Source organism: Syngnathoides biaculeatus, chromosome 10 (assembly GCF_019802595.1).
Source record: "Syngnathoides biaculeatus isolate LvHL_M chromosome 10, ASM1980259v1, whole genome shotgun sequence".
NCBI lineage: Eukaryota > Metazoa > Chordata > Actinopteri > Syngnathiformes > Syngnathidae > Syngnathoides > Syngnathoides biaculeatus.
The window spans coordinates 4,816,344-4,830,973 of NC_084649.1; the positions used below are offsets into that span (position 1 = coordinate 4,816,344).

Genomic DNA, 14,630 nt, shown 5'->3' on the forward strand with positions numbered 1-14,630 from the left:
CGTTTTGTACATTTACAGTGTGCCTCTAGTCCCATGATGCAAGGCAAGATGTCATCATTTTTATAAATAAGGGAAAGTGATCATATCTATACCACACAGGGTAAATGTTCTGCATTACGGAGTGGATTACCAATTTATTAGCTAAACCTCTCAAACAGCATTGTTGATGCTGTCTGGTAATCATAGTCAGAATGTATCTGCCTGATACACAAAGTACCGTGTAGGTTCCGCCTATGTGCCAGACTGGTAACTCCACTGTGGGTGTCAAAGTTGACAAAGGTATTTTTTTTTACCAGGATGAATTTGTTTTTTTCTATTGGAAAGAACAAAATAGATTTTAAAATAATTATCCAATGGATTTGGTGTGCAACAACACTGGCTGGGTTTTCTGTTGACTTCTGGCTTTGTTTGGCCAGGATTAATCGAAGATGAGGCTGCTAAGAATGATACCTGAGGGAGTTTTGATTCTGCTCCCAAATAGTCTTCTTATTGAACTGCAGGAGAGTAATTTTGTGGGCTGTGACATGAAAGAATGTCAATGTTCTCAGAAGCAAATACCACAACAACATCTTATCGTGCATCACTGAAGGCGTACCGTCTGCTTACCCTGCCACTGACATGATGAGGTCATCTGGCCCCATGACTGCTACTTGCCCAGCCATCAGGTCTGCCTTTTGCAGGGTGTGGTCTTAAGGTGAAGAGCTAGGTGTGCTTTGGCGGTGCTTTTCTTCAAAAGTAGACAAAACGAGAACAAAGAACACCACAAATCAGATTTGCTCACTTACTAATGATTTCACTGTTGACTGCAACATTTCAACTGGCAATTATAAATTTTGTATGCAGTTGTCACTGCCAACAGGATACAATGTAAAAGGCATTCTAGTTGTGTGTCATTTGGACTCAACAATCATCATGATTGCTCATGTAAGAACCATTGAAAGTATTATTGATATAAGCCTCTTGGGAGCAATGTGTAGGGGAAACAACAGAGTGTGTACTTTAAATGATTAATGATATTTTCACAAATTTGACATACTGTAATATATGTGCAAATGGCTGGCAACCAATTCAGGGTGTACCCTGCCTCCTGCAAGAGGAGAGCAGAGATTGGCTCCAGCACTCCTGCGACCCTTGTGAAGATAAGCGGCTCAGAAAATGGATGGATGGATACAATATGCAGCAGATTACAAATTAAATTGAATTCTCCAAGACTGCATCAACCTCGTATTGTTACCTTCTCCACAAATGATACCTTTTGTCTTCCTTGCTTGTATGATTAATGTGTAGTTTGACTATTTTCCCTATGCGTCCATGGGTTTACTTCTGATACTCGGGCATCTCCCCCTACATTCCAAAAATATAGTTAGGTTAATTGAAGACTAAATCTTCTTTACGTGTGAATGTTTGTTTGTCTCCATCTGCCCTATAATTGGCTGGTGACCAATTCAGGGTGCTTCTAACCTCTCACCCAAAGTCACCTGGAATAGGTTTCAGCTCAGCTGTGATCCTGAGTTTATAAACAGTATAGATAACGGATGTCGAGTATTAAATCTAAAACTGGCAGCGAGTGGAAGTGGCATTTTCAATTGGAGGGTGGTATTTTCTCTTGATGTATGAATGATTTACAGTACTTTAAATATTCTCATCTAATCAAACTAATCTTTGTCTAAAATACTTTAAAATAACTTAATATCCACTAAGCGTGAAGCACAACGGCATCCGGGAAAAAAACTGTGCCAAACAAATACGAGCGTTCATCTGAGATGATACGCTGTGGCAACCCCTAACGGAACAAGCCGAAAGAAATCCATATTGTATGTAAATACATGTGATGCCTCACCAAATAACGTTCATTTCCATTGGGTATTTTAGATTTAGTAGAGTAATATAGAAAGAAAACTCTCTCATTCAGAGCACGCACGCGCATGTGCACACAAATACACACACACTTAATTTGTCTGTGTCTATCTGTATTCCTGTTCAAAGCGCTTTGTCCAAGGGGTATAATGATGGCTTAGTACATTTTACCTCAGCACGTCAGAGAACAGTTCAGTCACATACGAGTTATATTCACGGTCACCCAAACCACTTGCCATTGTGACAGCTGCTTTCAGAGCCTCTACAGGGTCAAGAAAGACCATTTTAGAAGACCAACACAATTGTGCCTCACCAAAATAGACTAACCTTCCATTATAAACAGTATGCGGTGTGGTTTAGTGTGACCACTGTCTGATTCTATGAGGTACTGTTCTCACGTAGCTGGGAGCCCTCTATCAACTTCCGAGTCAATAGTAAACCTCCACCAATTGTCGCAGGAATGGTGGAGCAGGAACCCAAATTCGAAACTCTGAAGAATTGTAGCAAACGATATGTTCGTTTTTTTACTTTTCCTTTCAAAACTGCCCGACTTTCTTGATGTAGTCGTTTATGTCCTCACTATTTAGGACTCCTCCCTGGCAGTTAACTTTTGTCTAAAATGTCTTAAATATAGGTCTGAAAAGTTAGAAAATGAATGCACAGATCGTTAAGGTACTCCATCTTTTCCTCCCTTTCTTGTGATACATTTGTACATACATTGTAAAAGTTTTGGAGGTCACTTTGAAAGACTGGCTAAATTGGCCATTCTCAAATCTGCACCCAGAGTTTGAGCTCTGCCTTCTGGAAAGAACACATTCCTGAAATGGGTCATAAACAGCTCATCTTTTACTTCTAATATGGCATCAGCTGTTAAAAAAAATAACCACTCTTCATGATGAAGATAAAAGGGTAACTCACAGGGAGTTTTGGATACATTAATCCCCACTTGTGCCACATTAGCAGCTCTGCCGAACATATTCCTCCAAGACAAACTGTGGTAAAATGGAAAACATTTGATGTTACAAAATAGGCATCCAATCTATATTTATACACAATGTGAATGCAGTAAATGTGTTTTTTTTTTTACCTGCCATACATTCTGTGAGCTTGTTACAACTCTTTGAGCATTCCAGGCACTCCCAACAGCAGACCTGCGTTTACAGAGGATATTTCAAATTATTACCATATGTAAGCATTATTCCAAATTTTCATAATAGCTAATGGAGACACACTTTTCATTTATGCATTACCAATTTACCTTTTGTTCCAAACCTTTTTGCATCATCTTCTTGTTGAACACTTTTAGTGTTAAAATGTATTAAAATGTATTAAAATATATGTCATGCCCTTAAAATGTATTACTTTTGTTTCATTCCTACAAATGTCATTAAACAGCACCACCCCCTCCTCTGTATAAAAGGGGAGCGAGTTAAAGATGTGTGGTTGAATACATGCTAAAATTCACACGTGAACAAAAACGTGAATTTACCTCACCCACCATTACCGAGCACAGGTGGATGCACCACATCCAAACACGGCAGAGATAGCCACATCCACACTGGATCCATCATCAAGATGGACTCTTTGGCCAAGTGCTGTGTAGTATTCCTGGTCCAACACACCCTCGACAACGAGTTTACAAGCCACTAGCATGACAGCCTGGCACAAGGTACATGTGCCAATATTTAACTGAAATCTAAGATGACATAATAGCTTTTCACCAAGGTTATCCTGCAACATGAATAAAACAGTCACTGCCATGGCACAATTGACAGACCCAATGTAAAAATGTTCAAGTGTGTGTGTGTGGAGCTTTGCTTTGGTTGGTTATAGTTGATATCATCCTGGTCAAGAAACCGAGTCCATCTGGAGGCCGCTTGGTGCAATGGTATGTTCTTGGAGACTTTGCTGACATCTGGTGAAAGCAGCATAGAAAGACATTTTAAACTACTCTCATTTGGATATGTAGTTTTATACAAAAGATTGTAAAATGCTGGGTTGTACTTTTTCTTTGGGATTTTTTGCTGATTAATCCAGAGGTCATTCATGTTGAATAATCTCTTTTATATGATCCTAGAATGTGTTTGTGGGTGTTGAAGTCAGGACCTTTGCTCCTTTTTACCATTGCAGTGCAGCTTGGCTCTGCTTACCTAAATTAGGAATGCTCGTTTTTCTACATTAAACTCGTTTTCCACTAGTAGCTGGTGTGATCATAAACCAACAAAAATGGGCAAGAGCAAAACGACTAAGTAGGTACCTGAAGCAGTACCGGTTTTGCCAAAGCAGAAGTAGCAAGAACACACATAATGATGTTTTTAATCCCAGTGGAATTTACCTGGCTTGGAACTATCAGACAAATAAAAATGTTTGTAATTCATTGTTAATTGATAGATAAATTATGGTTCAGCTGGAACTTCCTTAGTCATTATCAATCTCTCAAGAACTCTCTGCTGATTGCCTTTGCATGTGTTATGTCTTGTCTATGAATTCTCACAGGTTAACGTGTGGGCCAGTATAGTTAGTTATTTTCTAACCGATGAGGATTTAAATAGAGAACATGCACAGTTAATACTGAACATTTTTGCTGTATGTACTCAAATACATACAGTACAAGTAAATCTTTTACAGACATAATTGTATCGGCATATGCATCCATAAAAACAATCTTTGTCAATTATCCATTCATTCATTTTCTTAGACGCTTATCCTCACAAGGGATGCAGGGAGTGCTGAAGCCTATCCCAGAGGCGGGGTACACCCTGAACTGGTTGCCAGCCAATTGCAGGGCACATTGAGACAAACAGCCACACTCATGAGGATAAGCGGCTAAGAAAATGTGTGTGTGTGTAAATATATATATATATATATATATGTGTGTGTGTGTGTGTGTGTGTGTGTGTGTGTGAGTGTTAAATTCAACTGTACAGTGGATGCACAGCCTACCTTGATCAACCTCAAGACATTCTTCTTCCACTTCTTCAGACCTCACTTCCTCCATAGCATCTTCCTCCCCTCCAAAAAAGCAGATGAGCCTTCTGAGCATTTCTGCTTCCACCTGACTTACCTTTAGCTGAGGAGGGTAAAAGAAATACTTTACATGTGTCTACATGATCTCACACCATTCTTCGCCCTAATGAATCCTCATTTAAGTATTGAAGTTTGTCTTTGGCCACCACAAAATGATTGATTGATCAACTGACTAGGATGTCCAATGAAACATGGAGTGCGATTTGAATAATGATGTCTTTCCCCAGCTTCCTGAGATATGCATTGTATGGGGACATCTGTCTCATACATACATTCATGAAATATTAGCAAAACCCGAATACATCCAGGAATGGAGTGTTTGAGACATTTTCTGTATGCTAGCGACACACACTATTAATCTTATTTTTTTAAAAACAAACACACAACAAACAAAAACAAAGCAACAACAACAACAAAATATTTGATCAACAATAAAAATAAGCATATCCTATCAAGTCTCTTCTGTAATTGTTTCAGTCCATACTGTCTGTCTACATAGATATCTATGAACATATTTACCTCTTGTTTAACAATATTCAACAAGTATGATTCTAATTCATCTCTTTGTGTTTCAGCAAAGGATTTATTAATGTATAAATATATATATATCTATATATATATAGATATATATATTTTATTTATTTTTTTTTAAATTCCTGTGCAGTACGAATTTCAGACTTAAACCAGCAACGGCGGGGTTGACGCTTTGCGTGATTATTTAAAAAAAAAAACTCTCGACCAATGAGAGAATTGACTCTGCCTATGACGAGCGACCACCAATGAGAGGTCGCAGTTCTGCCCCGCCCATAGTGCGCAATCTATGCTTGGCCACAACAAACTGTTGGATCTATGAAAAAAATATCGTAGAAAATGTGTATTTTAATCACATTTCATTTCAGGTACCATTTAGGAGGCAGACATGTAAGCTAAACTTCCAGTCTTCTTTATCACCAAAAACCTTTTTACAAAAATATTACACCACGTGTCCTCACGTGCAATGATGTATGCAAGATAATCGCTCATGCACAAAGTTTCAACCGATTTTTAGCATTGATTATCAAACCCTTTTTTTAACGTATACTTGTGTTTTGTGCTCACAAATCCATAGGAAAATAACAGTATTTCTCAAGAGAATTAACTTGCTTGAACTATCAAATTTCAAAGTTCATCTGAAGCCTGTTCCGACGTGCGACGTCATTTAGGGGAATTCCTGGTGCAGCTTTCTAATGACGTAATAGTTAACTTCTGCTTTTGTCCGTCAGATGGCGCTTTTGCTCTCAGTGAAATAATTCTACAGTATTTGAGGCGACACCATTTTCACAAGTGTTTCATATGACGGTCAAATGCTTTCTTTCTTTACAGTAATAAAGTATGACTTGTTTGATGACACCAATCAAACTATCAATCTACATTAATTCCTTTGTGCTCATGATATGAAGTTCACAAAAACAGTTTAATGCCAAAAGTGTGTGTCTGGTGACTGTGTGACAACATGATTCATACCATTTTTATTCTAATTAAACCATTCAATGAGTCTTCTGTTCTGTGTGAGAATTCAGCATTTCTGCTCATTTATTCAGGCTTTCTAATTTAGTTGAAACTTCATTCTAATCTGCTCAGGGGCTTCAGAACCTGTGGGGCTGACGTCTATAATTAGTGGTGGGACTTTTCATTGAACCTATCAGATTGAACATTTGTCCTCACAGGGGTGGAAAGCGAACCCTCGACAATGTCATCATTTTGTCGCCACAGATTGACTGGTCCAAGTAAAAAGTTGTTCCAACCAAGTTCAACCAGCAAAACAAATTTCGTGACCAGCGCACATTGCTGTAATACATTTACTGTACTGAATACTCATCTCTGGTGTGCAAGTAGTATAGTAGTTAATTTTTTGTTTATATTTTTATCGTTATTAAATAAAATAAATATTCGTTCTGAATTGTCCTAGATGATTTACAATGGCGCAATTATGTGCTGTTTTACTGTCTTTTGTATTATTATCATATTATTTACCGTTTTGAAATTGTAACATGATATTACTAAAAGAGGTAGATAAAGCCCACTGAAGGACCAGAGACCAAAAGTATGACCCATCACTGTAACTAAGATACACAAATGATGCCCAAAGTGAGGGTTGTGTATGATTGCATGGATTTGCTTGTTCTAGGCGGTGGTTTGTATAGCTGGTGTGCCAAAATATCTTTTGAGAATCTATCGGGAGTTGACATGAATCTGTCGTTTGTAGAGCTTCTTCGCCTTTGCTTGTCTGCCACTCAGTACGACTTTGGGATCCTGTCTGCGACGATGTGAGCTTCATGTTTGGTTTGCGCAGTAATGAATGCATGAAGCCCCTTTCCTGCACAGAACAGCAGGAGGAGGAGGAGGGAAAGAAGGAGGGCAGTGGTGGTGTTGGTGGGGGGAGGTGGGGAGGGCCCCTTGGGCGAGCACACCCCTACCGCCTGTGTCAGTATTTCAGAACAGAGGCCAGCATTTAGTCATTCTTCATGAAAGCTGCAGACTCGCTGCTCTGCCAAACTACACTCCAAACTTTTGGACTATAGGAACATACATTCCCTCCCCCCTTTTGTCCAATATTTCTCACTTGGGAGAGAACAATTTTATTTACTCTGTTTGTTCCAAACTGCGTCCCACCCTTCGCCGGATACTTTTACGCACAATCGCTTGACACGCAACAGGACAATGCCTCGGTCTTTCTTGGTTAAAAAGTACTTTGCCAAACAGAAACCCAACTACAGTGAACTGGAATGTCAGAATGGTGAGTGATGAAATCTATATTAGTGCTTGAGTTCAGAAATTACATAATTGTGCATGTTGGTGAGAAAGTCTCCCCTGCTTCGAGTGTAGCTGCTGGAACTATGGCGAGGGGAGAATACAAGTATTAGATTTTTTTTAACATTTTAACGTGGTCTCATTCCACATCCAGTAACTTGTTAATAAAGTTGTGGCCCGTTAGATGCACTTTCCCCCCTTCCTGGCGCAGACAGAGCTCCATTCATGTTACAAGCCCTTGTGAATACGTGGGAGGAAACGACCCATGAAACCTTGTAATGGCTGCAACTTTATGCCCTCAAAAAGTAAAACGGGTGATCACAAGAGTCCCACTGGGAAGATCAAGTGACTAAATGAACGGATAAATCCATTGGGTTGGATCATTTCTGATATTTTAAGTGAATTTATTTGAAGACTATTGGTCATACTGTCGTGTGATCTGCACTTCCATCTCTTCCTCAGATACGTCACTGGAGAAATATCCTCTTGCTGAGCTCTCATCCACTGCCTCCTGCTTGACAGCAGGTCTGGTGTGGGATCTCAGTGTGCTGCCTACCCTCTACCTGCCCACCTCCCAAACGGAGCCTTCCGCCATCCCAGGCCCTTTGGATCTCAGCTCCCCATCCAGCCTCAGCAGCAGTGCCAGCAGTAGCGGCGAGGAGGATGAAGGACGTACTTCAGATCCCCCCAGCCCGGAACCCGTCCACACGTATGCCCCTCGTCAGCGGATGAAATGTACTGGCGTGATGGCCCATGTCAGTCCTCCTGAGGAGGAAGAGAGGGAGGCCCCTGTTACTGCAAGCAGGCCTGCCTTCCTCTGCAAACACTGCCCCAAAGAGTACACCAGCCTCGGGGCTCTAAAGATGCACATCCGCTCACACACCCTGCCCTGCGTGTGTACCACATGCGGGAAGGCTTTCTCCAGGCCATGGCTGCTGCGCGGTCACATCCGTACACACACAGGTGAGTTCCATATCTTGAGAAACCGTTCTATTGACACAAAACAAAGGTTGAAATCTACAGTTGAAGTCATGAGTCAATTCCGTGTCGTTAGTGCTGTGACCTGAAGGTTCAGGATATCCATGGCAATCTTTGTGATGTGTTCAACACTTGATCAACACACACAATCAGACGGGGAATCCTTCTTTAGACTCTCTGCTCATTGATCACTTATTGTGTTTAATGTGCCACCAACAATGCCTCTCCTGCTAATTGTCTTATCGGGGAAGATGACACAATGGAGACAAAACGATTTTTTATCAAGAGGTCTTATCCAAGAGCACTTGCTGCAACTGGTTAGCATACTAATCTCATTTGGTCATGATTTAATCATGCTAATTCACTCAGGCTTTGACTGCTCCAGTATTTATCTAACAGTGACTGCATTTATGTAAGTGAAGTGTTAATGGGACACTCATGTGAATTCAAAGTCTCTGGCAATGCCTGCCAAAGGCGTTACTCCCTCTGAGGGCCACATGACTAAAATGGTAACGTTTCCGTGTTTTTGTGCTTCCGACGCAGGCGAGCGTCCGTTCTCCTGCCCCCATTGCAACCGAGCCTTCGCCGACCGCTCCAATTTGCGGGCTCATCTGCAGACTCACGCTGAGGTGAAGAAGTACCAGTGTAGCGTCTGCTCTCGCACCTTCAGCCGCATGTCACTGCTGCAGAAACACAGCTCCTCAGGATGTTGCTCTGCCGCGGTGTGAGATGTAGCAGGACAGCGCTCCAAGATCAGGATGGAGGAGGACCCATGGCCATGGACAGGGTGTCTTCAAAAGCCCAGTTGACTGTTCAAACCCTTTCAGTCCGCAAAGACAATGAAATTGCAGCTTTATCAAACATGGAAGGAGTTAGTCCCCATTGTGGATCTGTATTTTACCAGCCTGTTAGCCATCCCGCGCAGATCTTTTCCATACTATTTTGAAGTACTGACGTGGTTGGACCAAATCAAAAGCAAGCTGATACACACTTGATTCAGCCCATTTGCTGCCTTTGTGTGCATTCCAAAGACCAAATATGTACTGAAGTCATCAGGGTTAGAGGTGTTCTTTCCTGTCTCCGTCCTGGTGCCGGATAGCTCAGGATCACTGCCAAGACACAGCTGCTGAGAGGTAGGGGTGCGTGGGTGGTGTAAACCTCTCAGTGTGCCTCCAAACACGCACACACGCACAAAGACAAAAGCCATCACACACACAGCTGTCCCTCGTACTGTGGCGTAGATAGACGAGGTGCTAACAGGTGCTGTAGCAGTGACCTACGCCGGCCTTGAGCAGGTGACATCCACTTGCCCTTGCTTTAAAAAAGATGCCGCGTGTCGCCGCAAAGGACGTTGTCTCTCTAAGAAAGACGCTCATCTTAAGCCTCTATTTTGACTACAGCCCAACCTTCCTTTTAACTGATGAGTTCCAACGATAGGAACGTCAGAAGCTCCACAAGCCATGCACTCAAGTTACCACAGTGTTAATAATACCAGTCAAAGCCATACGTGAATTGAATTTGTGCCTAGGATTTTTTGTTGTTGTTGTTGTTGTCTTTTTCTTATTTACCTCATGACTGTTTGTGGCTTTACTTCATGTTTGCAGTATTCAAATCATTGATAACCAAAAAGTTTCAAACCAAAAAAAGGCTGGGACCAAACATTTTTTTAAAGTTTACACCATGGAGACATGGTTGCCTAATATGTGATGAGAACCCATTAAATGACAGTACAAAGATGAATTGCAAAGTTTCTTGAACATGTATGGCAATGTTTTATAGTGCAATGTGCAGATGATGTTTTGTTTTCCATTTTGTACCCTGCTTGTGTGTTCGCTCTTTTGTTTATGGCAAAAAATGACTCTGATTTTCATTCAATAAAGTAATTTATGTTTATTAAAAGGTGTTTTTGGGTGAGAAACTCAGCAAAGGCAAGGTGTGTCACACCTGCCACGAAGTGGGAAATGAAAACAGTTGATACGTTGTGGTTAAACAAGGTCTGTATAATTATTAACTGGCACTTCAGCATCATGATATTGGACTTGTGGAGTGAACTGAACATTGTGCAAAAGCACTGTGGCAGATGTACAGGTTAACATGCTGCATGATGGATGGGGAAAAAATGAATGCACCTGTTGTCAGTTTCCACCTGCCTTCTACTTCTCACTGTTGTCACTGTGCAAACATGGCAGCTTACGCTCACTGGCCATAGTGTCAATACATATGACTTGTGTCAGAACTGAATAATATCATCTTTGGAAAAGGGGAATTTTTAATGGAGCGGTTGTTTGGCTTTGTGTTAGTCTTGTTCTTCCCTTATCAAGAAAACTACAGCTTTTGTTTTTCTTAAAATGTGGGGTGTAAAATATTGCACAGATCCCAGAATCTAATGTGGTTGATTATGCACTGCAAAGTCTGAACAGACTGAGAAGTGTTTTTAATGTTATGTACCTGGTGTGTAGGTAAAGAGGAGGATTACAGTAGTTGGTAAGCTCAAGTATAATACAATTCCATTCTACACACCTGCAAACCATATCCAGTATTGCCAAATGATCACTTCTTTGATAGTGTCAGTTTCAAAGAGAGCATTGTCATCTTTATAAAGCTTGTGCTTGATCGTTATATATTGTGCAGATGCATCAAATGTGTCAAGAAAGATGTGTGAAGTCAGCTCCGTCGTCTGCACTTTCAGAGAGAACCTTAGAGGAACATGACGTATGTTTTTAATCAATTCCAGGACTGAGCATGCTTGGCAAAGTCCTCAAATTTATCTTAATTCAAGCACTGTGTTGTGGTTGCAGCATATATGCTGTGTTCTCATACTCTTTTGTCATCGAGGGGAGTCGAACCTGCCGTCCTCCTAGACAGTGAGTCAGTGTGTGCTCACCTTCCCATGGCTCCCTTTGCTCTCCGTCAGTTAGTCAGGCAGCCGGGCTGCGTGGGCTCGAGCCCAGCTGAGCCGAGCCAGCCCAGAGTGAGGTAAACTGTTCCATGGCAGTTTCTTATTTTCTCCTGACTCAGGGATATATGTGTGCAGCCCCCAGGCATTAGGGGAAGCATTGTATAACTTCAGCCTCGCTCATTTAAAGGTGAATGATACAGGTCCACAATGAATTTGAAGTCGATAGCGGTCCCCTCAGGCCATGATGATCTTGTGTCTCATCCAGGATGAGCCTATTAAACTCTCAGCTGTTGCCAGTTAGTTCAGGACTATTTTCAAAATGTCAGCTGGCAACATGTCCCGAGGTCAGGATCTCTACTTGTTGTTCGACATTTTTTTTTCTGCTGATGGCCATCTTGGTTTTTGGATAGAGTGAATGAAAACACTTATCTACACTTTTTGAAATACTGCCTGGAAAAAAAAGAAAGAAAACGTCACCCAAACATAAGTCATGATGCAATCTTTTTTTTTTATTTTAAATCCTGGCATTTACAGCACCTCTGTCTGCTAGCCCCACTGTTGCCACAGAGGCTGTTCATCTTGGCTTAGCCAAAGTAACCCTTAAACCTTTGCTGCATCATGTTGCTGTACTTATTTCTGCCTTTTTATAGAAAAAGGAAAACACAACACGCTCCCCGTCTTGTTCTTTGAGGAGAGCGGAGGCCCTCCATGTGAAATCTGAGATCGTTTTCCTGCTGTGTGCTCCACAGTGCCAGAACACCCACTGTAATTTACCAAAAGTGGCTGCTATTTATGCCATAAACCATGTGTTTAACATTCCTGAACCCCGTCATGTTTGTATATTCCTCGCTCCCTCTCACCCAGTCACTCTACAGCAGTATTTCTATTTATGTGTGTGTGTGTGTGTCCCTCTTCGCAGAAGGATCATCTCTCCCCCTCTGAGAGAAGGCCGACAGGAAGTTGGAGTTTACATTGGCCTACTTTCCCCCAAAAAAAGCAGCCGGGACTGAAGAGTTGCAGGGATCAAGTGCTGTTTCTCCTGCTACACGGCCACCCCCATCAGCTGTCCCACCCGGGGCTGCTCAAGGATTTGGGGTGGAGTTTGGTGGCTCCGTACTTAAGTGTGTCCTTTGCTGTAGCAGCATATGGGACATGGAAGGAAAGGAAAAAGATGTCAGCATTTCATAAACAGGACTCCTTTTGCATTTATGACACACAAGACGTTGAGAGGCGCTCTTCGGAAAAACCCTCTAGTCACAGAGGCCCGCTTACATGGACCAAATGCCGATATGCGTGGTATCTGTCTATGCACACTTGTGACCATCACCTGAGCGTCACTGGTCATTTTATTCACAAGCTACAGTCATTGACGGGAGGACAAGTGTGTGTAATGGTCAATCAATTCAAAATGGGGCTGCTTTGCCGTGTCCGTCGGGAATCAGCTCACAGGAATAAAACCTCATTCGTGGAAAACGGCAACTGGCAGAGGGGTTGGAAACGAAGCCACCGTTATGCAAAGTCAGGTGGCTGTTTTTCATTTCACCAAAGCTATCATTTCATCCTGAGCTCCACTCCCATCTCACACCTCATGTATTACACCCCTGGTCATCTCCATTTAATATTAGCACCTTGTTTAAAAACGCCTCATTGTTCCCAATACAGTGTTTTAAAAGACATCAGTCTTTCCTGTTCCGTGAAACTGTTTCCCAAGGGGTTTTGACATTAGTTTTAAAAGTTCCGATTCGATTAGTAATTTAAATGTCAGGGAGAACTAATCCCGCTGCTCCAAGCTGCAAACAGGACGGAGACACAACGGCTGCTTCTAGTACAAAAAAAAAAGGGCCAAACGCGGTAACACCACAAGTATGTTTAATGATGGACTTGATCAGGCTGTGAGGTTGCCCCAGGGCTGCATCGGAGAAGTGGTTGGGTGGGTTTAAGGATAGGGTTGGGGGGAGGGGGGTAGGCGTACATACTGCATTGAAGCGTAATGAATCACACACTCAGTCACAGGGTCGTCGGCTATGAATGTGCTCTCTGTTGGTTTTCCTGGAGCCTGGAGTTTACTAACTGATGACGCAGGCTGTACTTGATCAGAGACATGTGTTGCTGCAGAGTCGTTGCCAGCGAGAAGCAGAGGGTTGGAAAAGGAAGGTGGGGAGAGCTGGAGGGATGCATGGCGTCTGGGCTCTTTGCTTTTCCTGTGTCCTTCGGGACATTGCTGTTGATGGGGAAGAAGAGAGCTGAGGAGGGGAAGAAAATAAACCCCACTTTTACCTCGCTGGGACAGGAAACAAGACATGTGTCAGAATGTCTTGACCCACGTTTCTTCACTGTCAAAACTCCTCAGTCCTGCTGCAGTATGTCAGCAAAGGAGATGGCAGAGCAAACACAAAAGTCTGACAAATTCCTTTCTTCAACACTATACAGGATAGATCTGCATTTTATATGGAGATATTCATTCAACAAGTCACGTACCAAAACACAGCTCAATCAGTGCACATATACCGTGTGGATGGTGACTCAAAGACTATAAAACCTTCTACAGGTATTTGTATGAATAAAGACATGCATGTAATTAAGTTTGCATGTATTTACCCTCCTATTGACATTTTAGGAAATATCACCTGTGTCACGTTGGAATGAACCCGAGAATATTTTCCCAGACAAGGCGTAAGAGGACGTTGGACTGTCACCACAAGCCTGAACACGAGGATTATGAAAGAGGTGCTGCTCATTTCTGTGCACCTGCCACAACATGCCTGTGCATAACAGCATGTAAACATCATCAGAGGAACACATTCTCACCTCTTGTCTCCCAAAAGTTTGTATTTTATGGAACTGGGGTGAAGAAATGTGGCAAGCCTGGTCCTGTCGGAGCATACACAAATGTCAAGCACTTACACTGACAGGAAGTGGATTGTTATTCACGTGTCCATCATTTCGCATTTCATTCACACTCAGAGTTCCTCAAATTGCTTGAAGGCGTCGTAATAATGGTTCTTGTTCGACACTCTAAGGCATATACGTTTGGATTCTTGATAGATAAGGCATTGTAGCCTTTTATAAGGCAAATAAA

At 42.0% G+C, this 14,630-nt stretch overlaps 1 protein-coding gene and 1 pseudogene across 1 annotated transcript; one reads left to right on the forward strand and one right to left on the reverse strand.

The window, feature by feature from the left end:
• Nucleotides 1–346: 346 nt before the first annotated feature.
• Nucleotides 347–3,510, reverse strand: LOC133507303 (glutathione hydrolase 7-like; annotated as a pseudogene).
• A 3,863-nt stretch (nt 3,511–7,373) lies between these two features.
• Nucleotides 7,374–10,794, forward strand: snai1a (snail family zinc finger 1a). The gene is made up of 3 exons (XM_061832302.1): nt 7,374–7,660; nt 8,137–8,637; nt 9,196–10,794. Exons 1-3 carry the CDS (start codon nt 7,585–7,587, stop codon nt 9,378–9,380), a joined length of 762 nt encoding a protein of 253 aa, XP_061688286.1. The 5' UTR covers nt 7,374–7,584; the 3' UTR covers nt 9,381–10,794.
• The last annotated feature ends 3,836 nt before the right edge of the window (nt 10,795–14,630 follow it).

What these genes read in the sequence shown, in the direction of transcription:
- snai1a (XM_061832302.1), top strand. Translation starts at nt 7,585, where the DNA reads ATGCCTCGGTCTTTCTTGGTTAAAAAGTACTTTGCCAAACAGAAACCC. An exon ending in TGAACTGGAATGTCAGAATG is followed by an intron (nt 7,661 to 8,136) that starts GTGAGTGATGAA and finishes TCTCTTCCTCAG; the next exon opens with ATACGTCACTGGAGAAATAT. An exon ending in TCACATCCGTACACACACAG is followed by an intron (nt 8,638 to 9,195) that starts GTGAGTTCCATA and finishes CTTCCGACGCAG; the next exon opens with GCGAGCGTCCGTTCTCCTGC.